General features: G+C 43.8%; 5 protein-coding genes across 6 annotated transcripts; 3 read left to right on the top strand and 2 right to left on the bottom strand.

The window, feature by feature from the left end:
- Window positions 1-81: 81 nt before the first annotated feature.
- On the bottom strand, window positions 82-9,135 carry LOC135349147 (mucin-4-like). Its single transcript, XM_064547639.1, has 14 exons — window positions 8,919-9,135; window positions 8,790-8,857; window positions 8,612-8,729; window positions 8,218-8,396; window positions 7,937-7,992; window positions 5,910-7,873; window positions 4,717-5,541; window positions 3,939-4,512; window positions 3,044-3,088; window positions 2,615-2,736; window positions 1,980-2,254; window positions 1,523-1,802; window positions 992-1,328; window positions 82-443 (listed from the first exon to the last, which is right to left on the bottom strand). Exons 1-14 carry the CDS (start codon window positions 8,985-8,987, stop codon window positions 157-159), a joined length of 5,199 nt encoding a protein of 1,732 aa, XP_064403709.1. The 5' UTR covers window positions 8,988-9,135; the 3' UTR covers window positions 82-156.
- Window positions 9,136-9,178: 43 nt separating this feature from the next.
- On the top strand, window positions 9,179-20,045 carry LOC135349148 (PAN2-PAN3 deadenylation complex catalytic subunit PAN2-like). 2 transcript variants are annotated; one of them, XM_064547641.1, is made up of 19 exons: window positions 9,179-9,364; window positions 9,433-9,723; window positions 10,010-10,203; window positions 10,348-10,818; window positions 11,360-11,568; window positions 11,623-11,688; window positions 11,840-11,934; window positions 12,130-12,411; window positions 16,172-16,442; window positions 16,747-16,871; window positions 17,130-17,334; window positions 17,537-17,688; window positions 18,009-18,068; window positions 18,123-18,213; window positions 18,326-18,566; window positions 18,781-18,838; window positions 19,031-19,210; window positions 19,411-19,504; window positions 19,731-20,045. In XM_064547641.1, exons 1-19 carry the CDS (start codon window positions 9,218-9,220, stop codon window positions 19,895-19,897), a joined length of 3,399 nt encoding a protein of 1,132 aa, XP_064403711.1. In that variant the 5' UTR covers window positions 9,179-9,217; the 3' UTR covers window positions 19,898-20,045. The 2 variants fall into 2 exon arrangements, with proteins under 2 accessions (XP_064403711.1, XP_064403710.1); XM_064547640.1 differs by having other exon boundaries at window positions 11,357-11,568.
- A 205-nt stretch (window positions 20,046-20,250) lies between these two features.
- On the top strand, window positions 20,251-21,117 carry LOC135349243 (uncharacterized). Its single transcript, XM_064547753.1, has one exon. It carries the CDS (start codon window positions 20,251-20,253, stop codon window positions 21,115-21,117), a length of 867 nt encoding a protein of 288 aa, XP_064403823.1.
- Window positions 21,118-21,512: 395 nt separating this feature from the next.
- LOC135348419 (uncharacterized) lies at window positions 21,513-22,829 on the top strand. The gene is made up of 6 exons (XM_064546628.1): window positions 21,513-21,729; window positions 21,860-21,911; window positions 21,974-22,023; window positions 22,080-22,246; window positions 22,440-22,596; window positions 22,660-22,829. The coding sequence occupies exons 1-6, from the start codon at window positions 21,605-21,607 to the stop codon at window positions 22,712-22,714; spliced, it is 606 nt and encodes a 201-aa protein (XP_064402698.1). The 5' UTR covers window positions 21,513-21,604; the 3' UTR covers window positions 22,715-22,829.
- LOC135348420 (BRO1 domain-containing protein BROX-like) lies at window positions 22,805-24,764 on the bottom strand. The gene is made up of 5 exons (XM_064546629.1): window positions 24,451-24,764; window positions 24,301-24,382; window positions 23,928-24,078; window positions 23,636-23,804; window positions 22,805-23,041 (listed from the first exon to the last, which is right to left on the bottom strand). The coding sequence occupies exons 3-5, from the start codon at window positions 24,056-24,058 to the stop codon at window positions 22,937-22,939; spliced, it is 405 nt and encodes a 134-aa protein (XP_064402699.1). The 5' UTR covers window positions 24,059-24,078; window positions 24,301-24,382; window positions 24,451-24,764; the 3' UTR covers window positions 22,805-22,936.
- Between the last annotated feature and the right edge of the window lie 3 nt (window positions 24,765-24,767).

Raw genomic sequence — 24,767 nt, 5'->3', positions numbered from 1 at the left:
GCATGCTCATTACTATCGGACATGCCATGTACATGTGGTTTCACGCATGAGAATTACTAACTGTGTCTGCATTTAGTCCAGTCAGAGGAAAAGCAAAATACAATTATGGTACAGAGAATCAAACAAAAGGAAGCACAATCATAAAAATAAAAAAAATCATGAGCCAACACGATAGACTAATAATCGTTCATTGAACTCTTTCGCTAAACTGTTCACTGCATGTTTACACAGACCATTCAGCCACACCCTGACCACACCCACTGCCTCGGCAGCTCGGGGGTGAGCCGGGGGGCAAAGTTCAAGCAAAGAGTCTACGGCAGCCAGCTGCAGAGCGGAGAAGCCTCCCGGAGTGGACTTTGTGAGTAGGGCAATCAGAACTCGTTGCAGCTGTAATATGGACGAGGAGAGAGGGTCAGCTGTCACACCTTGAGACGACACAAAGCCTGCAGATTTTTAGAGAAATTGAAAGTGACTATAACTATAGCCTAGCATAATAAGTAGCCAGCTCACAGTTTATTACCATGAGTATATGTACTTGTGGGGATTATCCACGTGTGTGCGTGTGTGTGTGTGTGTGTGTGTGTGTGTGTGGGGGGGGGGGGCTAGATATCCTGGCAACTACAGTGGAACCTCTCTTACATGTAATGCTAAAGAAAAGCCAAATACATATAACGGCCAGACACTCAATCACACCAAATGAACAGTTCATGTAGAAAACAACCCATCAACTTACAACTGCATTGTATAAGGGACTCAGTTGATACAGTAATGAAGTGTGGAGGGGGTAAACTGAATACAAGCAACAGACTTTCAACAACTACATGTACATGAAGGATCTAACTGTATAAGGGACTCAGTGGATACACAATAGTAAACTGAATACAAGCAACAGACTTTCAACAAGGAAATGTAGTACACATACAATGTAGGTCAGGATTAGGGGACATAAATTCTGAAGTCTTAGCTACTGGTTCACATGAGATGCACTCACCAATGAGGCGTACAACGCACACTGCAGCTGCGTCCTTGACCTCTGACCCCTCGCTGCTATTCCACTTCTTAAGAATCGGCCAAAGATGAGCTCTAATGAGAGTGTCGTTAGTCCACACCCATCCTCGAGAGTATGAGAGTAGTCGGAGGCTGTGAACAATATGGAATGCTTGAACACTTGGCCGAGGCCGTCTCCATGGTGATGGGGGCGGGGGAGGTTGGTCGATGTACACGGCAGAGCTAGTATTGAGCATGTGCAGTAGTTTCTCAGTGAGGAGGTTAACAGTGTTGTCACTCACGTGGACCCACCCACACAGAGTGTGCATGTGAGGGGAGAGCTGTGTGCATGTGGGCGGGATGAGGAGGGTAAAGGCATACTGTAGACATTCTATACAAGGCAGTTTCTTGCAGACACTTTAGTACGAGTACATGTACAGTACAACAGTGCAATCGTGTAATAGAACATGTGCGTAGTTACACACTGTTTTAATGAGCATAGAAGGATACATAATTTTTATGAAACAAGACTCACTGAAGAGTTGAGTTTAGAGGCCTTCTCTTTAACCATGGTCATGATGACTGTCTCCAGGGTGAAACACAGGGTCTGCTTCTCAAGCTCCTTCACCTCGGGTATTCCATCAGATTGAACTATCAGTCCTGAGTATCGTGCTAACGGCAGTGGCCAAACGCTTGCCACTCCAGAGATGACGAGTAGCTCGTTAACAAGGAGGGGCTTCCTCACTAGATCAAAGCACATGAATAGCACCCTCTCTGAGTCACCTTGGAGACGACACACTCCAGTGAACAATCGACTGTACGAATGAAAAGAAAATGGAGCCACAGTAGTCTAAAGAAATGGATTCAAGTTTTTTGACCTTCAAAATAAATTATACTGACTAATAATATAAAGTAGCATTGTAAAAATTGTACTCACATAACACTGGGGCTAGGGAAAAAAGGGGAATTCTTTTTGACTTTACGGCACTTACACGGCAGCTGCCAATTGATGAAATTTCATTCCAGGAGTCACAATGGTCTGGTATAATGCAGTGCTCAGCTCAGACAAGAAGGTGGCCATATTGCTGTTCATACGTGGCAAGTGAACAAAGAGAGCTAACAGCTGACACTCTGGCTTGAGGAGGGCGGGTGGGAATGAAGGGTTGAGGGGTTGACAATCGTGGGGGGAGGTACGGACTGAGTCACACTGGTCGTGGTACAGCTTTACCACTACGTCGACTGACGGCATGTAATGGTGGAGGAGAAACTGGAGGAGGAGTGTACATGTATAATGTGAAGTTAAGATTCAAAAATGAATTCTGGTCTACAATGAGAGAATTTAGGCAGATACTGTTCACACATGTGTTGCATTATAGCCGGCTCTGTACCTACTGTAACTAGAGTTCTGATTGATTTTCTGAAAGCTTAGAAGGTTTAGATTGTATGCTCAAATCTTGAAAAGATTTGGAACATTAAAAACAGGGCCAACATTTCTAACACATCATCTGAATGGACTCTCTCTAAGCTTCAAAAATTAACGTTATTGGACCAACGAAGCTAAAGTTATGGCTGTTCAAAGATGCTCTATTCAACGCTATGTCTCCTTACATGTACTTATTGTACACACCTCGATGATTGCTTTGATGAGGACGGAGGATGAGGAGATGTGCTTGAGATCAGAGAGCATGGGGATAATGGCGGACAGGTAGATCTGACCCAACACCAGACGCTCTAGATTAGCCAGAATGACTGCAGGGGACACACAGCAGTGATCTTATAATCATACACACTGTACAGTGCAGAATGAAGTACTTATACACATGAATTCCAGTATGTATATATACGAAGGTGAACAGATAGTGTGCAAACTTCGCCAAATATCAAGAACAAGCACATTATTGTACATCTATTCAGTACTCTGCTAAGTACGTGGTGTATCATGTTTGATAGAAAGTGGGGAGACAGTTGGAGAAGAAACAGGGGGAAGAGTGGGCCGGGATAGTGGGACACAAAGACAGTTGCATACACTATAATAAAGTATGTATGAGTGGCTCACAAGCAGAAGGTTTTTGGCTGCTCTGTCTCTGTATGGGATCCTTAACTACACGAAAGAGAAACAAGCACAGCACGTCATCACTGTATCACACCACTCACTGTACACATAATAATAATACAGTGCTACAATGGTACACTGTGTTAGCAGAGGAGGTACGACACGCGTGCCTCGATTAGACTAATTGCCTCTGCAATAACATTGAGCGTGGGCGTATAATCAAGGCGTAGTTACGCCCACGCTCAAGGTTATTGCAGAGGTAATTAGTCTAATCGAGGCATGCGTGTCGTACCTCCTCTGCTGTGTTAGCATAGTTACATACAGTTATACAATAGACTCGATCAGCTACATGTACTAGTCTGGTATATTCACAGAGAACACTCACTCACCAACATAATACAGTATAGCTAGAAATTTTTGCAGCCCAAAAATTATTCGAATAGCTGTAAAAATACCTTCTGTGGATAATATTTCTGCAAATTGAACTTTCAACTGTTAAATTAGGCGTGGTTAATAAGCATTTGCAGATAATATTTCACGTTTACTCACTTTTTGGGCTATAGACATTTCTAGCTAATACGGTACAGTAGAGCTAGGTGCATGTACGGTACGCATATATACACTGCATACCGTATTACTAGAATGTTTTGCGAGCATCAAACATTTGCGAACTTTGTGATGGTCGATCAATTCGCAACAATAAAATCCGCAAAACCTAAATTATTGCTAGTAAATACACACGATCCTTGCCAGAACACAATAGTTAGATCGCAAAGGGTCAAATTTTCTGCTGATTTGGCTCATTCGTAAAGGTTTTTCACCCGCAAAATATTCGTAATACGGTAATCCATGTAGGCGTGCTAACATACAGCTAGTTGTAGAACACATGCCTACTCACCAACAAATGTACGCTTCTTCTTCTTCTTCCCTCCCACATTTGGAGTATTGACCACATTGGCATGACTCTTGTTCATCAACCCCGGTAAGCCCACCATCGCCGCCACCAACCAGTCAGGAAGTGGGAGGGGACAGTTCAGCCACACAGGAAGTTGTTGCTGGACTATCGACAGACCACTATGTTGAATGGGCGTGACAGTGGGTGTGGCCAGGGACAACTTTGACTGCCCCAGTAGTGGAAGATTGGTACTGAATATATCATCAACACTCTGAGTCTGGGTTGCAGCCTTAGTTTGAGACACTTCAGTTTCTTTCTTCCCGTACCCACAGTTGACGTGAGAGAGGTCTGATTGTAGGAGTGTGGGAGGAGCTAGCAGTTGCAGCGGTGAGCTGGAGGGTGTCTGGTCCTCCTCCTGTCCAGTAGCACCGTCCGTATGACGTCTCTTTCTGGTTATCATGGATACAGGGGGTGGTTTTTGGTTGCTTTTTTCCTCTTCACTTTCGCTAAGTTCACCATCGGAGAGGATAGCGTCGCCATGGATACCCTGGGGCACACTGATAGAGTCACTATTACCCTGAAATAAATCAATAAAAAGCAGTGGTTTAATTAATACAATGACACAGTAGGTCACTTCCGCTACTCTAACTAGTACTATACATGTACGTATAATTATAATTATGATATAAACAGAGGCTGGGCTTCTATAGTGCTGCCAAAATCTTCACAACAAATGGCATGCTTACATGTACATACAATAGCTCTAATAATAGCCACTCACCTCGCGCACAGGTGTCTCATTGGAGAGGCTGTCATCGCTGCAGCTGCTCGACTTTTTTCTTCGCTTCACCGTCTCGAAAAAGTCCACTTTTCTCGATCTCAGTCGATAGCAAGGAGGGAAAGTCCCCTTTGAAGTAGCCGTGTCCGTAGGGGAATCCCCTTGGTATCCTGGTAACGCTTGTACAGGTGTGGCCCGTGGTAGCTGTGAGCAGAGTAGAGGAGTGCTGCTGACAGTGGAGGAGGTGGAGGAAGTGGAGGAAGTGAGTCGAGGTCTCTTACTACTGGGAGGCACTTCAACAGAGGCAGAGATTCTTCGATCTTGTTTCAGAGTGTGCTGGTGAGTGTTGCTAGCTGCAGGAGGTGCAGGGTTTGTGACCTGTGATGGCTGGCGCATGTTACTAACTACACGAGGTGTAGGGTTCTTGACCTGTGATGTCTGTTGTGTGTTGCTAACCACACGAGGTGCAGGGTTTGTGACCTGTGATGTCTGCCGGAAGGACTGGAGTAGGTCATCAAAACTCGTGCTGTTGCTGTTGTTTTTAGGCACTGGTTTTTGGAATGGGTTAATTTTCCCCTTCTTTTTTTTCGTATTACCACCGGGCAGCTGTTTGTTTGTGGAGTTCTGATTGTTAGTAGCTGATCTCGTGGAGGATCTCGTGGAGTGGTCCAACTTGTATTTGTCATTTAGTGGAATCGAAGTAGCCGTAGGAACAGTTAGAGTAGAATAGTTTTGTGAGTCTATTGAAAAAGGTGTGTCAATGGGCGGGGCAATGGGTATGTTGTTCAGAGGGTGGGCTGGAGGCAGCACAGGTCCAATAAAGGGAACCTGTACGGGAAAGGATGGAACAGCATGACATCATGAACCAAGCACATGCATGCACAGGTCACAATCATCCTGTACTACATACATGTACATGTACATACATGTACATGTACATGTACATGTACAACAAACCTGAAACTAAAGCTTTAATTAACCATTAATTAAATTACAACCTTCACCTCACTTGAAAATGCAAACCTTATTAGAACAAACCCAGAAACTGTACTACAGTGCACACAAGGACAGCAGTTCTATAGTTGAGGTCAATTAGTCAGTTAGTAGAAGCGGCAGCTTCTTGCTCTTAAAATGACATTTCAAGTGAGGTGAAAAGACCAGCGTACAGATATCACAACGCTCACACTAGTCCATACCTTATCTGAGTCGCTAGAGTATCCGCCATTATCAACATCTCCTGAGGCACTCAAGTCCAGTGTATCTACTGTTACCGTGGCTTTCGCTGCGTTCTGAGTTTCTTCACAGTAAGAGCTGACCAGTTCACAATACTTTGTTGAATCTATAAAGAGTGGAGGTGGAGAGAACGGGCTTCCATCTGATAGTACTAGCTCGCTTCTGGTGGGTGTGGTCTCTCTGTACTCCTCACTCTGACTAGTTACCATGACCACAACGTTACAAGGTGTGGGGGCTTGTACTCCACAGGGTGCAGTGTCAGCAAAATTGAGAGGTGCTAAATTGGTCAGTCGCCGCACGGAAACAGGAGAAGCTGGTAGTGGAGTAATAACCTTTGACCCTGGAGCGGAGACAGGTGAATTAGGTAATGGAGAAATGACGCCAGAATGCAAGCGGAAATTAATTGGAGACGGTGGCAGAGGGGAAAGAGTCATGTCCTCATTGTCGTTGTGTGATTGGATAGGAGACGGTGGCAGAGGGGAGAGAGTCATGTCCTCATCGTCGTCATGTGATTGGACAGGAGATTGTGGTAGGGGAGAGAGAGGGAGTTCATTCGTAGGGGATATAGGGAGTGGAGAAATGGGCGTGTCCAGTGAGCGGTCGTGGGCGTCCATATCGATAGGAGATTGTGGCAGGGGAGAGAGGACAAATACAGAGCCTTCGTTGAAACTAACATCCATTTCGTCTTCGCTGCTGAGTGTATCCGCGGCAACAGACTCCACCTCCACGCACGGCACGATAAAATTAGATCCCTCAGTCATAGAGCTAACGTGCCCAGTTGCCATCTGTTCCTCCTCTGCAACTATAACCTCGCTAGTAATAATGGAATTGACATTAGTCTCACTAATGCTAATATTGCAATCCTCCATTGGTGAAGTCGATACTTCATCATCAGCAGCTGACCCTACTGTAGTGATATTCGCAAAATTTTTCTTGTTTATCGAGCTTGCAGGTTTGTTCGTTATATCGTTGTCTTTGGGGGTGGTGGTTTTAGATTCCAACATTTCGGCCAGGTCATCGCGTTCATCGTCGCTTGAGTCATCAGACACACTCAGAGCATTGTCCGAGTCACTGTCACCAAATAACTGGTTTGACAGAGAAAGGGGAGGGGCTACAGTGGGACTCCTTAGACGTTCGCATATATGAGGACATGTGATCGAATGTTCTGGATCAGTGACTTCAAGACGCTTGGCGACCATCACGTCTTGGACGTGTATTGGAGCATGGTCCGTGATATCCTTAGCTGAAACAAGTTCATCTTGCACAAAAGAATTGACGTTTGCTTTTTCAGTATTAACTTCCAATTGCAAAATTTTTTTAGGCGGTAGTAAGAACTCAGGCATGTTCAGAGCACACTTGTTCTTTGTAGCCTCTATAGCGTCTTCTGGGGAATGCTTTGGTACCATATCATCATCAAAAGAATCGACGTTTGCTTTCTCTGTATTAACTTCTGGTTGCGACATTTTTTTAGGCGGTAGTAAGAACTCAGGCATGTTCAGTATAGCACACTTGTTCTTTGTTGCCTCTGTAGCGTCTTCTGGGGAATTTACATGTATATCACCATTAAAAGAATCGACGTTTGCTTTCTCTGTATTAACTTCCGGTTGTGGCATTTTTTCAGGCGGTAGTAAGAACTCAGGCATTTTCAGTATAGCACACTTCTTCTTTGTTGCCTCTGTAGCGTCTTCTGGGGAATGCTCCATTTGAATGGGTACCATATAATCCTCAAGAGAGTATTCGACACCAAGGCATCTAGATTCATTCACAAACAATTCTTCACGCACAACAGTTTTTTTCTTGGTTTCCTCGACAGTAAAAGTGATTGGGGGTGATGGAGTGGGCGGAGTCAGTTCCTCGGAGGACGATAAGTATGGTGGACTAACGAGGGGACACATTGGACTGTTCTTGCGAGAGTTGGTACGGCTTCCTGTGGGGACAAAAAATAGAGTCACAGGACAAGTGTAGTACATAGATCTATAATAAACCTTACTGTAAGATTTATGTTCCCTCTTCAGTTTCTGATACATATTCTTCCATTTCTCCTTCCTGCACAGAAACAAGAACAACGTAACTCTTTACCTAGCCTCTTGCACGCACAAGCAAATCAAATACATGCACACATAATTTATAAATAACAAGTACATGTACACATACACGTACACAAGCTCTACTCCACCCCCCCCCCACACACACACACACACACACACACACTGACAAGCTCCACCCCTTCACACACACTGACAAGCTTCACCCCTCCACACACACACTTACTCGTCTAAGAGTCCCTGAGCATTTCCCGCTTTCTTCTCGTACTGTTTGTTCTTCCTCTCCAGAATATCGAGCTTCGCCTTGAGCTGTTGAACTAGCTGCTCTTCCTCTCTCTTACTATCTCCCAGGCTGGCCACCTCCTCACGTAACATCGTTAGTGACGCAACCAGCTTTCTCTTCTCCTAGGAAACATTAAGAATCAAATAATGATACTATTGTACATGTAGTGGAGCAACACGATGTTACAAGCACAACAAGGAGGTGGGGGAACACTGTTGGTTTGCATGGTTTTAGTTTCACTGCTGCTAAGTACATTGGCTCCTAACATTACTCATGAGGTGATCTTTGTTGCTATGTACTCTAAGTAAGGGAGTAAATTTAAGGGGCATACTCTCACCTGATGTAGCACGTGGAGCTCAGCCTTGAGCCCCCTCGCTCCCTTCTCCGTGGAAACCAGTCGAGTCTGCGTTTCCGTTAGCTGACTCAGCACATCTTTATGACGTTTAATGAGGTCACTGGAGTGGATGGGTACAGTACGTATAATTATTATGAGATTTGCGTAAGACACAACTTACTCTGTTCGAATAATCTTGTTTTTGAGGGTCAGAAAATTCTTCATTTGACTCTGAGTCATGCTGGACACCTGCAGGCACGTAGTAATAAAATGTACTGTGAGTTTATACTCCCTAGCCCTGCACACTCACCATGTCTGTAGGAGAGTTGGGCTGGCTGTCTCCACCAGACGCTTGCGTTACACCGCAATTAAGGCTCATGTTTGATTGGACCTTTCACTCGCAGCTTCTTTAGCGCCTCTACAGCATTTTGGTTTAAGGTTAAGGTTAAGAAGAACGCTCTAGCAACGTTTGTCTTCGACACTTCAACGTCACCATGTGCGAGTGTGCCTTTATTGGAGTAAAAGAAGGGTGGGGCTCGAGCAAACTTGGATGTAAACAAATGACGTCAAATTCGCTCACAGTGCAGTGTGCACACATGGCCAAGAAAGATGGAGTTCAATGGATACGAGTATCATGAAGACATTGGACAGTACCAGGAGCTCAAACTATCGTCTGTGTACCAGGGAGAGCAGTATGGCATCTCTACAGTCGCCTTTGATCTGCAAGAAGACTTGCTCTGGGCTGGCACTTATGGAGTACGCAAACTTGTTCAAATTCTCTTCTCCGTACGTGTATTGTTTAATTAATGTCTCCATTCCTGCAGGGTCATGTGACTTCTTTCTATGGTCCCTCGCTGGAGAAGTACACAGCGTTCCAAGCACACCACAGTGATATACGACAGCTGCAGTCCACTCCGAGTGGCATTGTCAGTGTATCGAGTGATGAGCTGCGATTGACCTCCCGTACAGGTCACCCTCGCTTCACTATGCAGGACGAGAATGCTCTGATGGATATGAACACTACGCTGTGTCTGGACGAAAGCTCCCTCCTGGTTGGTTGTCAAGGCAACAAGATCACCACCGTGAACCTGTCTCGAGCGAAAATAACTAGAGAGGTGTGAGGTTGTAAAAACTTTATATTATATACATGTACATGTACGTATGTGTAGGTGTATACAATTTTCAGACTTTTCACTGTTTTCACTGAAAGTATTCTAAGGCACCATTCTAAAATATGCACTACCTGGATTTCGCCCGCACATTTTTAAAATGTGTTTACGTAATCTTGCAAGCGTATTATTCCGGAGCCTTATGAATACGGGGTACACATGGACTTCATTGCAAAGGAATCCTACCGGTATTTCTAATATTTGTTCTTGCCACGCACACACACTGTGTCAGGTGACCACTGGTGCCGGTGTGTGTCTGCTCAAGTCCTCCGAGTACTACGTGTGCAGTGGAGACGTGACAGGGAAGGTGCACTTGTTGGACCCCCACACCCTCCGCCCGGCTCACAGTTACTCCGCCCACTCTGCTGGGATGTGTGATATGGACGTCGTGGGCCCGTACCTCGTCACCTGTGGACTAACTCAACGGTGAGTGGCCAGGAATGGGAATGAAAATAACGATACGTGCATTCTGGTGGATGGGAGTCAACGAAATTCTTTTAATTCGCCGTAACTACATGTACATATTCTGTAATTTTTTACCATTATGCTTCTAACATCTCTCTTGGGCAGATTTGGTCAGTTACTCATCGACTGTCGGCTTAAAGTGTTTGATCTCCGTGCCAACAGGCCACTCCCACCGTGTGATGTTGTCATGCTCCAGCCGTTCCTCATCAAAGCCGTCCCTGCTCTAAACTCCACTGTACTCGTGCTCTCACAAATGGGAGAATTTCAACTCTTGGACCTCCGTGGGTTAGTCACCCCCTCCACAATGGTGGTGCACCAACTCTCAATGGATACCGAGGGTGCCATGGCTTGTGCAGTGGACGTAGGTCCGTCCTGTCACTGTGTGGCGCTCGGTGACTCGTGTGGAGCTGTGCATGTGTGGGCGGATCACGAGGAGGTGGTGTTTAACCCCTACACCACTCAGCCGACCGTGCTGCCGAGCGAGACAACGGAGGAGCTGCCCTACATCAGCTGGGACGATAATGATCCAGACTCTGCCCCCCTCTCTGTCATTCCAACACCTCTGGCAGCTCAGAAGTAAGTGTATAAGAAGTTTTTTCTACAGCTCCATATTAATTATACAATATGAATGCGTAACGAGTACTAGCAATATTTAATGCACGTGCATGCTATAAATATACGAAAACAAGAGAAGAGTACCAACTACTTAAACAACTAAATACAGCTCAAAAAAACGGGAGATGACAGAATTAATTAGCAATTTCGGCCAAATACCATTATTATAGCCCATGGGCCTTGCAAGGCTGAAAAAGATATGACCCCAACAAAATGTTCGCGAAATGTCTCTTTCAAAGCGTTCATAAAGTCATGAAATTGTTGAAATTTGATCAATGTGATGCTTAGTTATGCGAGTAATGTGTGTTGAAAGACTACACCCTCACCCCCCCCCCCCCCCCCCCCGTTTACTCAATGGCTCCAGAACTCTTTTTTGGGGCCCATTAATTACCTTGCTGTATTACAGATTAGAGGGTGTCATACTTACAGTGTGACCATGTACACATCTATACATGCATGTAGACTTCACTGTACCAACTTATACTCTCCCCCCTGTCAGTAGTGGTCAACTGCTCTCCAATTGGCCACCCAAGAACTCGAGGTTCAAGAGACGACAAGCTCCGCCCATTGACCCTGAGGTGCTCAAGAACATGAAGATGCAGCAGTTCATAGGCCACGCCCCTAAACCATCCCATATCCTCCGCAACCAGGTGCCCTATGACCTCGAGAAAGATCGCTCAGAGAGTGTACCGGAGTCCCCTATGATGAGGGGTATGTCCCTGCTGGTAATTAGGTCTCAGTAATTATTACTCTCTTTTTTCTCAGAGAATAATCCACTGACATTGGTGCCAAAGCCTTATCGACAAGTGGAGATCAAATATTCAAAGCTTGGTAAGTTGTTGGTTTTTCAGAGAGGAGAGGAAGCATGATGTATAGTAAGCAGTGTATAAAGACAAGTGTTAATCAAAATAGTCTATGTATAATGTTACAGTATTTTAGTACCCATGTATAGTTACGTACATGTTCGTGTACCACCATGCAGGTATTGAGATGTTTGATTTCAAGCACTACAACAGGACAAACTTTGCTGGCCTTGAGATCCATATTCCAAATGCCTACTGTAACTCCATGCTCCAGGTCAGTACATGCATGTGACCTCCCTCTCATCACTGCATGCAGTGCAGACATCATGCCTATAATTATACATGTATACAAATTGTACAGTACATTATTGCGGTATTGTTTTTCAATCATTATGCGTTGTCATTGTAGTACGTAGCAGGCAGGCAGAATTGAATGTGTTGTGTCATGTGCCTCCTCTTCAACGTGCAGGTGCTCTACTTCTTGGATCCCGTTCGTGCGGCCATGCAGAGCCACCTCTGTGCTAAAGAGTTCTGCCTCTCCTGTGAGCTTGGGTTCCTCTTCAGGATGCTTGATCGCTCCGATGGCCGCAGCTGTCAGGCTAGTAACTTCCTACGAGCGTTTCGTACGCTGAGAGAGGCCTCAGGGCTTGGTCTGTTGTTGAACTGGGGGGATGAGCAACTCTCCAAGAAGGTAGACCTCTCCAAGCTCATACAAAGCTGGACACGATTCGTGCTACAGCAAGTCTCTCAAGTGAGTTCAGTTACTGCATGTACAAGACAACAAATTGCTGTATTCCTAATGAGTTACATAGTTGCATGTAGTATAGCGACATTAAAAGTGTAAAAAGCTGTTTTTGTACAAAGCTATTGCATCTAAAATATAAATGCTCGATTGATCTTCAAAAATAGGCATGCATGCATGCCTTGTCTGTACATGTATACAGCTAGTGTACATTATATGTGCCTCAATTGTTGGAAGATCGACAATACCCTTTATCTGATCATTAGCACAGTACTGTTGAGCCTCGATTATCCGAACACCTGGTGTCCTCATCTTATCCGGATGGCTGAAATATTCGGATACCACAACGCACATGGGACTATACGCCTACCTGCGCATGCACGAGTGGAGGTTACTATGAGTATGAGTATCATTAAAAATGCTGTATCTACAATTCGGATAATCGAGGGTTCGGATGATCGAGGTTCGGATAATCGAGGCTCAACTATATAGTCTAATAGTAGGGTTGGGTTGAAAACAGCAAAAAGCCCCCCTCTGGATCTCACCCAAGACACAAGACAAGCTGTTCCACTGTTGGTGCTTGGTGATCCTGCGTACCCTCTCCACCCATGGTTGCTAAAGGCTTTCATTGATCATGGATCATTGACAGCTGAGCAGAAACTCTTTAACTACAGGCTAAGCAAAGCCCGTGTTATGTCCCCTAAAGAGAAATGATGGTTAAATCAGTGACGTACCTTGCTTAATTGCTGCTTGTTGTGTTCTCCATAACATATGCGAAGACTGCCGTGAGACATTCGTGATGATTGGATACAAGATAAAACTGACTCTATACTCTAAACAGCCCCAGCTTACCTTCGTCTTCAACATAGCTAATAGTGGCAAAGATGTACAAAAATCTTTAATGGTGTACTTTTCTCAGCAATAATTATAGTTACCTTAAAAACATTATTATTAAATGTACAGTACTCATGCTCCTGGTCTGCCTTTCTTCGTTTTTCTTCCAATTCATTTATTTCGTCCACCTTTCTTCTTCTCTTTTATCATACTTACTCAGACGTTCCTCCCTGAGAGGTGCGGCTGATTCATGAGACTATATAGTTGATGCTGCACAAACCGAGACTGTCCAATTCCCTAACCACCGAAACAAACATGTATGTTACACTGTAAGGTACCAATTGCCCGATGTTACAAACAAGTTACCATTTTAAATATGAACAACACAATAGCACTCATAAATGTTAAGTTAGCTGTGATTATGTGCATGTGGTATGTATGTTATATGGATGTACTTAGTGACTCTCAATCATGTAATTTGTTTGTGTTGTAGGTTCTTTACCAAAATAGCCATTGAAACAATGAAACTAAAATAATGTTTAAGCTTGGACTAGTGTGTATGTTATGGACGTATAGACTACTAAGTTGACTAAAGGTACACGGTTGTTCTTAATTGCATGTGTGTACATGAGAGAGGTATCGATCGTAGACCTCCTCCACCACTCTGTGTGCATTGTAGTCCTCGTCTCTAACTCTCCTCTTGTACCAGCGAGCTAGGAGGCAGTACAGGACCAATCCAATCACACTCAGTGCAGTTGATATTGAAGGGATGATGTAGTTTTGCAAATGTACATAGATCAAGAAAGGTAAAAATTCCATTATCAAGTTCAAAGATGTTGAGATAAGCAAAATAAAAATCATGTAGCCAGTCAGAAGTCCTCGCATGTTGTACGGTGACTGGGCACACACAAATTATATTATCCCGTTTATTAACAGTACAGATAAAAAGCCACTGACAGCCCCCATGAAAAGTACTGATGCCCATACATACAAAACAAATTGCATAGCCAAATTTAGAATATTCAGTAGCAGGTAAAATAGAGCCGCACCTCCAATTCGCCGGATAGAGCTGGGTACTTTGTTTCTTACGAATGGATACAATATAAACTCATAGACAACTGTTGTAACAATACCACTCCACCAAAAGTTGCAACTAAAATTGTAAATGATACTAGATGTACAATTGGTAATGTTAGGGTTAAGATGATGAACTGCATCAAATATTACCACTTGATCAATAGCCACGAAATTGACTAGTATATTCCCACACGCTGTTAAAATGACGAATATTGGGAGAGACATCACAAGTATTCTTAGGAAAGTTTTCACATCTTGAACTTGCTCTGTAGAAAATGGTCCACCATATTTTGTTTTCCCAAGGTCTAGTCTAGAGGGTACGTCTTCCTCCCAGTATGTGAGAGCACTGCGATAAATAGGAGCCTTGTGCTTGGCTGCAAACTTGAGAACTTGATAGATGGTTTTGAGTGCTTTAGGTGACTTTGGTTCTATAATTAGCCATTTTGAGGCTAACAAAAACATTGAAGAGCAGATAATTACCATGCATATCACTGGAAATAGGCTGAACAGTTGCATTTTCAAACTATCGTCGATTTTCGGCACGCAATAAACGAATGTATTCGATACCCAGTTAGAAATCCAGGACCCAAAAGTGATTGAAAACCCAAACCAACTGATGAAACTTGAAATGTTTGTGGATGAAGCGTCTGGCATTTGATCTAAACCAAGCTGCAAGGCTGTCATTATGCAAACTGCTATAACTGCTGCACCCACTGCATATGCTAGTACTACAATGACAGCACTTGTGTATCGTAGTGCAATAGAGTTTAGCATGGGAAAGTAGAGAGTATGAATGGAGCAGAAGATTGTTCCAGTTAGTAATAAGAAGCAGTTAAATTTAAAGACTCTGTAGTTTCCAAGCTTAGCATCTGCTAACCATCCTAGCAGTGGAATAGCAAAGAAGGTTAAAAATGGCGGTGCTAGGAATACTATAGGCAAATCTTGCTGTTGGAATAGTCCTAAAAGGATAGTTTGTCCCAAACCTGTTGCATAAAACCCCAGAAGTGCACTGATAAGTGTACTCCAAAGTAGAACAAGAAATGCCCCTTTTGAATAGAAATACCTCACTTGATACTTGCATCTTTTTTCCATCATTGGCTTTGTGTGGTGCTCCCTTGAGCTGCTGTTTGTGGTGTCTATTCTCTCACTTATTTCAAGCTGATGCTCTTTGTCAGTTTTCTCTGGAAGTACTTCTTTTACTTATAATGCTATAATAATCAAGGTTCTATTTTCGTTTCATGCATAAAGATAACAAATATAATGTTACAGTGTTTTTGTAATACTTATCAATGCACTCGCTATATATAGTGAGTGTATTGATATAATTATGTGTACTGCAACAGAAAGTGAACCACAACACACAACACACAACCATGCTGTATATAGAGTAAATTACCAAAGATCACCTACCAAAAAGGACGTGTATAAGATGGGTAATCGTAAAAGGAACGGTCATTAGAATAGACACAAAACGTCATTAATTAAGATCTCCATTGAAAAACTAAAACTCGGCCTTTCTATCATATAATTCCACATTTATAATGCAGTGAAAAAAGTTTACAAACAAGTGCAAAAACATTTTCTGAAAAAATGGGGTTGGAAGAGCATGTGCACTGAAATAACAAAAGTTCGCAAACAAGATTGTAGGTTGTATGCTCCAACTAGTTGGAGGCGGGGCTCAATCTTTGCGATCTTTACCAGTTGGGTCCATGCATCCTTGTCTGTATACGTGTACATGTACATATAGCTAGTGTACATTATACTGTTGTAAGGGAATCCCCCTTTCGTTACTAGAGGAATATTGTACAATGTACCTGCTTGTGTTATTTAGATCGATGACCTTTGTTCTCATACACAGGAGACTCATTCCCAACAGCTGGGGGCCTCTGGCAGTTTCTCCGCTATAGCTACGACCCTCACTAGCCCAACCTTTCAAACCGGTCAGCCCAGTTTTCTCTTCAAGGAGGCACCAAAAGACGTGTCAGGCGATCCAACACAAGTCTCGGTGATTGAGCGACTGTTTGGCTCTGAGATGGAGACTCGTATTGAGTGTGGGTGTGGTTGGAGGTCGGCCATTAAGAGGACAGAGCTACTCCACTCACTCCTCTACCCTCACAAGGCTAAGTCAGGTGAGTCCTTCTCTACACGATTTTAGGTCTTCAATTTATTCTAGTAGTTATACATGTAGGTATATTATGTCAGGAGCCCATAAATAAGAGAATTGATGGGCTCCTGTATTTATACATGCACTCACGTACAGACATGTACCGATTTTAGATAGCTATATGTACATGTATAATTCTACATGTACGTAGGTACACTGCATTACGGACAAAACTAACTAGTTGCTACTGGTAATAGTGTGATGAGACACCATTCACGGTTGGAGATCATTACTGTAACACTGTACTCTCCCCCCCCCCCCCCCCCCAGTACATTCCACTGTCTCTGTCAGTTCTGAGGGATCAGTGAGTTTTGGGAAGATCCTCCAACAGAGTATCTGTAGAGAGCAGCGTCTGCCAGCCTGGTGTGGGCAGTGTGCCAAGTACAAGTCAACAGTAAGTGGACCTGCACTAAGTTATTCATCCCTGTACGTATACCCCACCTCTGTCTCCCCCTTTCTTTAACACTACCCTCACCTTTAAAAACCAGAAACCTCAAAGTAATCTTAACCACTACAGCTCTTTTTGAGCAACTTGAATTTAACCTGTTATACATTGTACATGTACCCGTCATTTATAAACGTCAATTATATACCTTGCTGCTAAACCATAATACGTGCCTTTTAATTGCTACACTTCATGGTTGCTCCCTAGACACAGGCTAAGCAGCTGTGTGGACTGCCCTATGTGCTGGCCCTCACCTGCCGTGTGGAAACTGACAAGGATCGAGAGTTCTGGCAGCGACAACAAGCTCCAGTGTCGGGGGAAATCAGACAGCGGAGATGGGTCCCTCTGGAGATGACACTGAATCTGACAGAAGATGGCAGTCTGTGTGTGAGGGAGGGGCCTCCAGAGGAAGGTGGGTGGTAGCTCTGTGTGTGTGAGGGAGGGGCCTCCAGAGGAAGGTGGGTGGTAGCTCTGTGTGTGTGAGGGAGGGGCCTCCAGAAGAGGGTGGTTGTATTAATTTAATTTTGTAGTACTGTTGTCAAAGGATGGTATAGTCTTCATGTAGTTATACCGTCTTTCTTCTAAGTGATTTTACCCTACATGTGTCTCTCCAGTACCCTCCAGCCCACCCCCTTCCATTGATGGTAGCAGTGCTGACTACCAGCTGCTCATGGCTGTGAGTCATGTCAAGGAGCCGTGGATGGAGTCCTCTGGTAATCTAGTGGCACACATCAACGTGGGAGACAACTACCACTCCAGGAAAGAGGTGTGTGTATTCATGGGCTTAATGTGCTAACTGATCCACGATAAATGACTATGGCAAAAATTTGCATTTTAACATAATTTGAAAGGCCACTTCTAAACTTTTATTTTGGATCAATGATACTACATGTAAGTTTATTGCTGTTCAACTGCATCCCCTCCCAGATATCTTTGATGTGATATTAGCATTGCTTTGATGTGGTATTGACATGGCTTTGATGTGGTATTGGCATTGCTTTGATGTGGTATTGACATTGCTTTGATGTGGTGTTAGGATTGCTTTGATGTAGTATTGGCATTGCTTTGATGTGCTTGACTGTGTAGGGGGTGAACAAGCAACAGTGGTACCTGTTCAACGACTTCCACATCACTCCACTCCAGGAGGTAATGATCATCAATGATGTTATGTTATGTACGCTTCTCTGTCTCTCCGTCTAGTCTGAAGTAGGGGTTTTCCCTACTGAGTGGCTCACCCCCTGTGTTCTTATCTACGCCCAGCGAGGGTACAGCGATGAATTCAATACCGAGGGTAAACCATCTACTACCGTATGCTTGTGTTCATTTTTATATTGACACTAATTTTATGGATTGAAGATTGCAAGAGCATGCAGTTCAATCATACTCTCTCCTCCCCTTTGCAGTCTCGTGTCAACTGGAGCCCTCAGTGTTGCTAGCGGAGACGCACCAACCACGCCCCGTACAATCCCCCGTCACGTTCACACCACTCTCATTGGCTGAGATTCCTGAGGAAGGTGATGTGGTGGGCGTGGATGCAGAGTTCGTGACCTTAAACCAGGAGGAGGCGGAGGTCAAGAGTGACGGAACACACACCACCCTCAAGCCCAGTCAGCTCAGTGTGGCCAGGATCACTGTCACTAGGGGGTGAGCTATTGTGACTAACTTGAAGGGGCCCAAATTGAGTCTAATTCCAATGCTTAAAACTATTCAGTAGCTTGGCATGCTTAACTCAAAGCTTTTGATCGGTCCGAAATTGTACACAATAATACTTGTATTTTGTTTGTCAAAGAATAACTTAGAAACTGGTTTAGGGGGCAAACCCATAATATTAAAATTTCTGTTTTGTTTATTTGTACAGGAAGGGTACAGCTGGGGGGAGCCCTTTCATTGACGACTACATAGCCACTTCAGAACAAGTCAGTACTATTGTCCACTGAGAATTTACACACGTATGCGTGTAGTGTACCTTACGTATTTGCATTTTTTTTATAATTATATTTGATGCATGGCATGCATACAGGGAAGAACAAAAAATAGCTTGTAATAATGTCATTATGGATCGAGGTTAATAGTAAGTGAGTGAGTGAGTGAGTGATTCCTCTGTTCAGGTGGTGGACTATGTGACGAGGTTCTCTGGTATCAAGCCGGAGGACTTGGATGCTGTGATGAGCTCTAAACACCTCACCACTCTCAAGGCCAGCTATCTCAAGCTTCTCTTCCTCATCAACAGAGGGGTGATATTTGTCGGCCATGGACTTAAGAAAGACTTTAGAGTCATCAATATCATGGTTAGTGAAATGTTTAATTCTAAAGCCGTATATATCTGACTATAAAGCAGAAAGAAAGTAGCTCACATCTTCAGGTGGTTCTAAAATGTCTTATGAATTAATATCAACAGGGTTTCATTTCGTTCTTACAATTTTGTTTAGCTCACAATATCCTCTGTTTTTTTTAACATTTTGTGTGATTCATTGGTTTGTTCCTGCAGGTCCCCCCTGAGCAAGTCATTGACACTGTGGAGCTGTTCCACCTGCCCAACCAGAGGTACATCTCACTCAAGCTCCTTGCTTGGTTCTATGCTGGTGAGTGGGTTAGAATAGGAGTACATTTCAAGTAGCTGTACAGTAGTAGCAACCAATATCATTATTAATGGGAAAAAACAGCTTGAAACAAAACGCAAGCTTTAATTAGTACACTCGTTATTAGTGTACTAATTAAAGCTTGCGTTTGTTACTTCATTAATTGTGCACACTTCATTATAATTGTATTATGCTAGTCATCTCCACCTCCCGCCCCCTCCCTCTATAGGCCTACGAGTACAGGAGAGTGCTCACGACAGTGCCGAGGATGCTCGTACAGCTGTGGTGCTGTATCACAAGTTCAAAGAGTTGGAGGCAGCTGGTACGCTACAAGAGTCACTCAAGGAGCTCTATAAGACAGGGAGAAGCTGTGGCTGGGTCGTACCAGATAGATAGATAGATAGATAGATAGCTGCTCAATGTACCCCCTCCCATCATCATGCGTTCATTGATTTTTCAAGTGCAGTGTGTCATAACTAGACGTCTATTTCTCTATTTTGTGCAGTAATGATGCCATAAATTAAAATTGTGCTTTGAGAACATTTATATTAACGATGGCTAAAAACTAGCTATGGAGGGTGATCAGTGAGTTTATTTTCACAAATTCTTGTCATGATAATTTATGGGCAACAGATAAAATCAAAATAACTTTGTGGACGGCGCGCGGGCACGCCCCATCTTAGTCTAAGATAATATCAAGAGTATAATTATCATAAACTCTTGGATATATATATACCAGGCCTGGCTCCATGGCTGATATGGAGGCACAGCTAGCTACCACCTCTCCCTCAATGAAGCCTCAATCACGTGTAATCCTCTGGACAGCCATGAGGTGCTGTTCAAGTGCCTTTGAAAGATCGATCCGAGAGCTTCAAGGAGTCAAATCCCTCTATGAGCCGCATCTAACGTCATTCTACTACGGTCCAGAGAGGCAAAACGAATTTCTTACTGATGAAGACCTTCTTTCTAACAGTTTGCATACCTACGACTATACCGATCAAATACTCCTTGCAGACTATGAAGGATGCAATGCTGTTTTTGCAAAAGAGATGGCATTCTACATTCCAAAAGAGAGGTTCGCTAGATATATTGAAGGTGATTTTGTCAACTTCAAACATTCTTTTCTGATAAGAGATCCTCGAAAGTCCATTCTGTCAGAATGGAAGGCAATTGTAAGAAGTGGCCTTGATTACACGAGTACGAGAGATGCGTCCGGATCTGGTGTGAAAGGCCATGCTAAGCTGTATGAGTTGTTAGATTTTATTCGAAGCACAGGGAGAGAAGTTACCGTTATTGATGCAGCCGATCTATTGAAAAATCCTGAGTACATCATGCAAGTGTATTGCCGGCAAACAGGCTTGCCATACGACAAAAAGATGCTGACATGGACACCAGGAGAAGTGGAAGACTGGGCGACCAAGAATAAAAGATTCTACAAAGAATGGCATTGGAATGCGATGTACAGTTCTGGATTTGGCAAACTTGCCCCACCTCGGGACACCTCTCAGCTTCCTTCTATTCCAGAAATTATCCCAGCCATTGTGAAAGAAGATATTCAAAAATCAATTCCATACTATGAAGCTATGCACAAATTCTGTGTTAAAGTGGATCCATGATCAGAGGATATAATTATAGTGCAGTGCCATTTTTAGTATAGAATGGAAACCCCCCCCCCCCCCCCCGAGACACAATTATAGAGTTTATTTTAGACAATAAAAACGTACGTAATGTTGCAATTTATAGTATCTAGAGTAATCAGTGTGTGTACACTTATCATAATTATATATAATTTTATATAAGTCTTATGTAAAAATATAGTCTCGAATACCCGCCTCAACCTAAAAGCTTAAGCTTTTAGGTTGAGGCGGGTATTCGAGACTAGTAAAAATAGGCTATTCCAGGGGCCCGGCGGGAGCTGGCTGGCAACATAATTATATTTTAATGAGGGCGGCTACTTTCTGAGACTAAAACTTTGACCACAAGTTTTTGCTTTTATAAGTTACCCTAGCCTGAAAGCAAACACTCGGCCTGGGATCGAGGCTCCACCCCCAGAAGCTTGCATGGGACACTCCCTTTTAGCATGCCAGCGCAGCAGAGATAATAATGGGTTTCAAGGTGATTCTGGAGAGCTGTAAATGCTTGAGTGTTGTGAGGGAAGTGAGGACAGGAACGGACACGTATGCTTGCTATACTAGGTACTCGGAGCTTGACCAGAGGCTTATTATTGGGTAAGCAGTGCATGTGTGGGTTATAGTGTGGCCGATGATTGGATGGTAGTATAGTTATGTACGTACATGCAAGCGCATGTACATATGAGTTGGCATTACCTAAGTGTGTGATCCAAGCTTGTTTCTACAGAGTGTCTGATGGCGAAGCAGTCTGGACGATAGGCTTGACAGAGAATGAGTTGGTGAGTGTTTTATCTCGACATGGTATTAAGTAAAACACACTTGTTTTGTTTCACTCACACAGAAAGATCGCTGTGTATCTAGCGACCTAACAAGCTATCTCAACAGCCTCAGGTACGAGCAATCACTGACCAACACACACTCCATGATGTGTTTGTTCTGACACACAGTCAGTCCCTTCAAGATGGAGAGGTCACTGTGTTCCTGTCTGGTGATACAGTCTCACTACAATGTGGTAGTGTGGACACGTTCAGCCTGCCCAGAGAGAGCAGTGGTCCCGGCCCACTACTCTTCCATCTAGTGGAGCAGCTACAATCCACCAGGACTAGACTAAAAGGTGCTCTCTTCCCCATTATCATCTTCCCCACTCTTCCATACTATATAATAAATATATACACTTCCTAGGTTCAGTACGTTTCTTGGTCCTAATGTATTACAGTTATTGAGATTGATTATTATGCTTCTCCACATTAGCATACCTGTATTACAATTCAAGGTCGTTTTTAATCTTAGCAATGTAATAATTACAGAATGTGAGAGAGAGTTGGAGTCTACACGGAGGCAAGCAGCTGTTGACAAGCAAGTGTACACTGACGTCACTCTGGGGCCAGGTCCCTCTAGCAAGAAGGGGATTGGTCGACCCAAGAGGACAGCTGGGTCCAGCCTACTCAACCCCAGCATCAAAAAGTGGGTCCTTGATATAAGTATATGTAGCACTCCCTGACTTCACACTCTCTTCTTTCTTTACAGGAGGAAGGCAGCCACTGGTGTTCTATTTGATACCAACTCACAAACTGACAGTTAAAAAAAACTTTGACCTCATTCAGTTGCTCATAATTATATACCTTTTTCTCTTCTTAATTTTGTTCATTTGTGTAATTGTATTTTCATTTCCGGATCCGATTTAATAATAATCCTCAGTTACGGTGCTGATAAAAGGCTACAGTATAATTATACGTAGGTACAATGACGATAAAACAAGTGCAAAATAGCACAAATTAACGAAGATGTGCGTACAAGTCTGAGGCTAGGAAATGGTGCAGTCTGACTTGGTCGACTTGGGCTGTGGTATCTTGCCTGGGGCAATGTCTGGCTCTTGTACGGGGGCAATCTCCTCTTGAGCTGCCGAGGCCTACACAGATGAGCACAGTGTGTGAAGGTTGTACATGCACACAAGCAAGAGAAATGTTGACAATAGAGAGATGAAAAAAAGTAATTGAGTACCAGTGTATAATGGGCTATTGACTAAGGCTACATTAAACAGTGGCTATAATCAACAGCTATGTACTGTAACAACCCAACCTAACACATAACATTGCACATGTACCTCTCCTACACTACAACACCACTACCCCACACATGTACCTCTCCTACACTACAACACCACTACCCCACACATGTACCTCTCCTACACTACAACACCACTACCCCACACATGTACCTCTCCTACACTTCAACACCACTACCCCACACATGTACCTCTCCTACACTACAACACCACTACCCCACACATGTACCTCTCCTACACTTCAACACCACTACCCCACACATGTACCTCTCCTACACTTCAACACCACTACCCCACACATGTACCTCTCCTACACTTCAACACCACTACCCCACACATGTACCTCTCCTACACTTCAACACCACTACCCCACACATGTACCTCTCCTACACTACAACACCACTACTCAATAATAATTATAGCATGAGATATGCCCACCTTGGTGTCATACTTCTCGCTGGCCTGTGCCGATACCTCAAAGGCAGCGTATGCCTCGGGGGTCCAGAGGGGGTGGTGTGGGGGGAGGGTGAAATCCTCGGGTGTGGCTAGTCCGTATACCTGCTTCTTCTCTATCACAGGCAACTCCTCTGGAACCTTGTGATGGTAACTAGAATGAACAGTATACAATGTATGGTGTAAATTTGTATAAAGTTGCTAGCTAGGATGCTTTTGTTCGAGTAATTGGACAGAATGATTGTCATAATTGTCTCTGTACTTGTAGTGTACATACATGAAACCATTTTCTCTCTCGCTCTTGTCCAGGTGGAGTTTGACCATGGGTGCCAGTTTCTGGAAGAAGGGATGTCTCTCTGGGTGAGCAATGGTACCCGCTCCCTTGGTACGATTGTACCTGTCACACATCTTGCTCGCCTGGGTGCTCACTGTATGTGTGTGTGTGTGTGTGGGGGGGGGGGGGGGTAATATGAAAGTACTGTACGATGAAACATTTACAAACACAGCATGTGTACCTACAAGTACTATTCTGTGGACAGCCGGTTAATTTACATAATGTAGACAAGTGTGTTACAGCAAACAGTGCAGAATGCAAATAGCAACTAGCTACTTCATCCTAGACTAGTACACACACAGATTGAACTACTCACAGGCCTGAGCATGCCTCAGCACTTGAATGGACTCTCCACACTTCTCTAGCTCCAATAGCTCCTTGCCATAGAAACAGTAGGCCTGCAATGGAAGAGATGTAACCAGGCTGCACACACATTACATAACACATTACAGGAGAGTGGACTCACATAGGCCTCATACACAGCTGCTTTGAGCCCGAGATAATGGCCCCACTTTCCAAATAACACTGGGTCCAGTGTCTTCAGAGCATCAGCTACAAATGGTATATTATTATAGAAGCCGCTGATGTTCACCACAGAGTCACCCACAGTCTAGTCTCACCACAGAGACCACAGAGACCATGCACATGCAGAGTCTTTGTTGTTTCACTCAGTGTGACCTCAGATCAATTTACAGCACACAGCAAGTCTAGTCAAGTAGAGAAGATTATTTTGATTTTGGAGATTTTAGCTAAAGAGAAACCTCTAATCGCTGATATATACCA

Source organism: Halichondria panicea, chromosome 15 (genome assembly GCF_963675165.1).
Source record: "Halichondria panicea chromosome 15, odHalPani1.1, whole genome shotgun sequence".
NCBI lineage: Eukaryota > Metazoa > Porifera > Demospongiae > Suberitida > Halichondriidae > Halichondria > Halichondria panicea.
The sequence above is the reverse complement of the archived record's forward strand: the minus strand, read 5'-3'. Positions and strand labels throughout refer to the sequence as shown.

What these genes read in the sequence shown, in the direction of transcription:
- LOC135349147 (XM_064547639.1), bottom strand. Translation starts at nt 8,987, where the DNA reads ATGAGCCTTAATTGCGGTGTAACGCAAGCGTCTGGTGGAGACAGCCAG. An exon ending in AGCTCCACGTGCTACATCAG is followed by an intron (nt 8,397 to 8,611) that starts GTGAGAGTATGC and finishes AATGTTTCCTAG; the next exon opens with GAGAAGAGAAAGCTGGTTGC. An exon ending in ACTCTAGCGACTCAGATAAG is followed by an intron (nt 5,542 to 5,909) that starts GTATGGACTAGT and finishes TTTCCCGTACAG; the next exon opens with GTTCCCTTTATTGGACCTGT.
- LOC135349148 (XM_064547640.1), top strand. Translation starts at nt 9,218, where the DNA reads ATGGAGTTCAATGGATACGAGTATCATGAAGACATTGGACAGTACCAG. An exon ending in AGGATCACTGTCACTAGGGG is followed by an intron (nt 18,567 to 18,780) that starts GTGAGCTATTGT and finishes TTATTTGTACAG; the next exon opens with GAAGGGTACAGCTGGGGGGA. An exon ending in CCTTGCTTGGTTCTATGCTG is followed by an intron (nt 19,505 to 19,730) that starts GTGAGTGGGTTA and finishes CTCCCTCTATAG; the next exon opens with GCCTACGAGTACAGGAGAGT.
- LOC135349243 (XM_064547753.1), top strand. Translation starts at nt 20,251, where the DNA reads ATGGCTGATATGGAGGCACAGCTAGCTACCACCTCTCCCTCAATGAAG.
- LOC135348419 (XM_064546628.1), top strand. Translation starts at nt 21,605, where the DNA reads ATGGGTTTCAAGGTGATTCTGGAGAGCTGTAAATGCTTGAGTGTTGTG. An exon ending in GACCAGAGGCTTATTATTGG is followed by an intron (nt 21,730 to 21,859) that starts GTAAGCAGTGCA and finishes TTGTTTCTACAG; the next exon opens with AGTGTCTGATGGCGAAGCAG. An exon ending in GCTTGACAGAGAATGAGTTG is followed by an intron (nt 21,912 to 21,973) that starts GTGAGTGTTTTA and finishes TCACTCACACAG; the next exon opens with AAAGATCGCTGTGTATCTAG.
- LOC135348420 (XM_064546629.1), bottom strand. Translation starts at nt 24,058, where the DNA reads ATGTGTGACAGGTACAATCGTACCAAGGGAGCGGGTACCATTGCTCAC. An exon ending in GAGAGAGAAAATGGTTTCAT is followed by an intron (nt 23,805 to 23,927) that starts GTATGTACACTA and finishes TGTTCATTCTAG; the next exon opens with TTACCATCACAAGGTTCCAG. An exon ending in GCGAGAAGTATGACACCAAG is followed by an intron (nt 23,042 to 23,635) that starts GTGGGCATATCT and finishes TCATCTGTGTAG; the next exon opens with GCCTCGGCAGCTCAAGAGGA.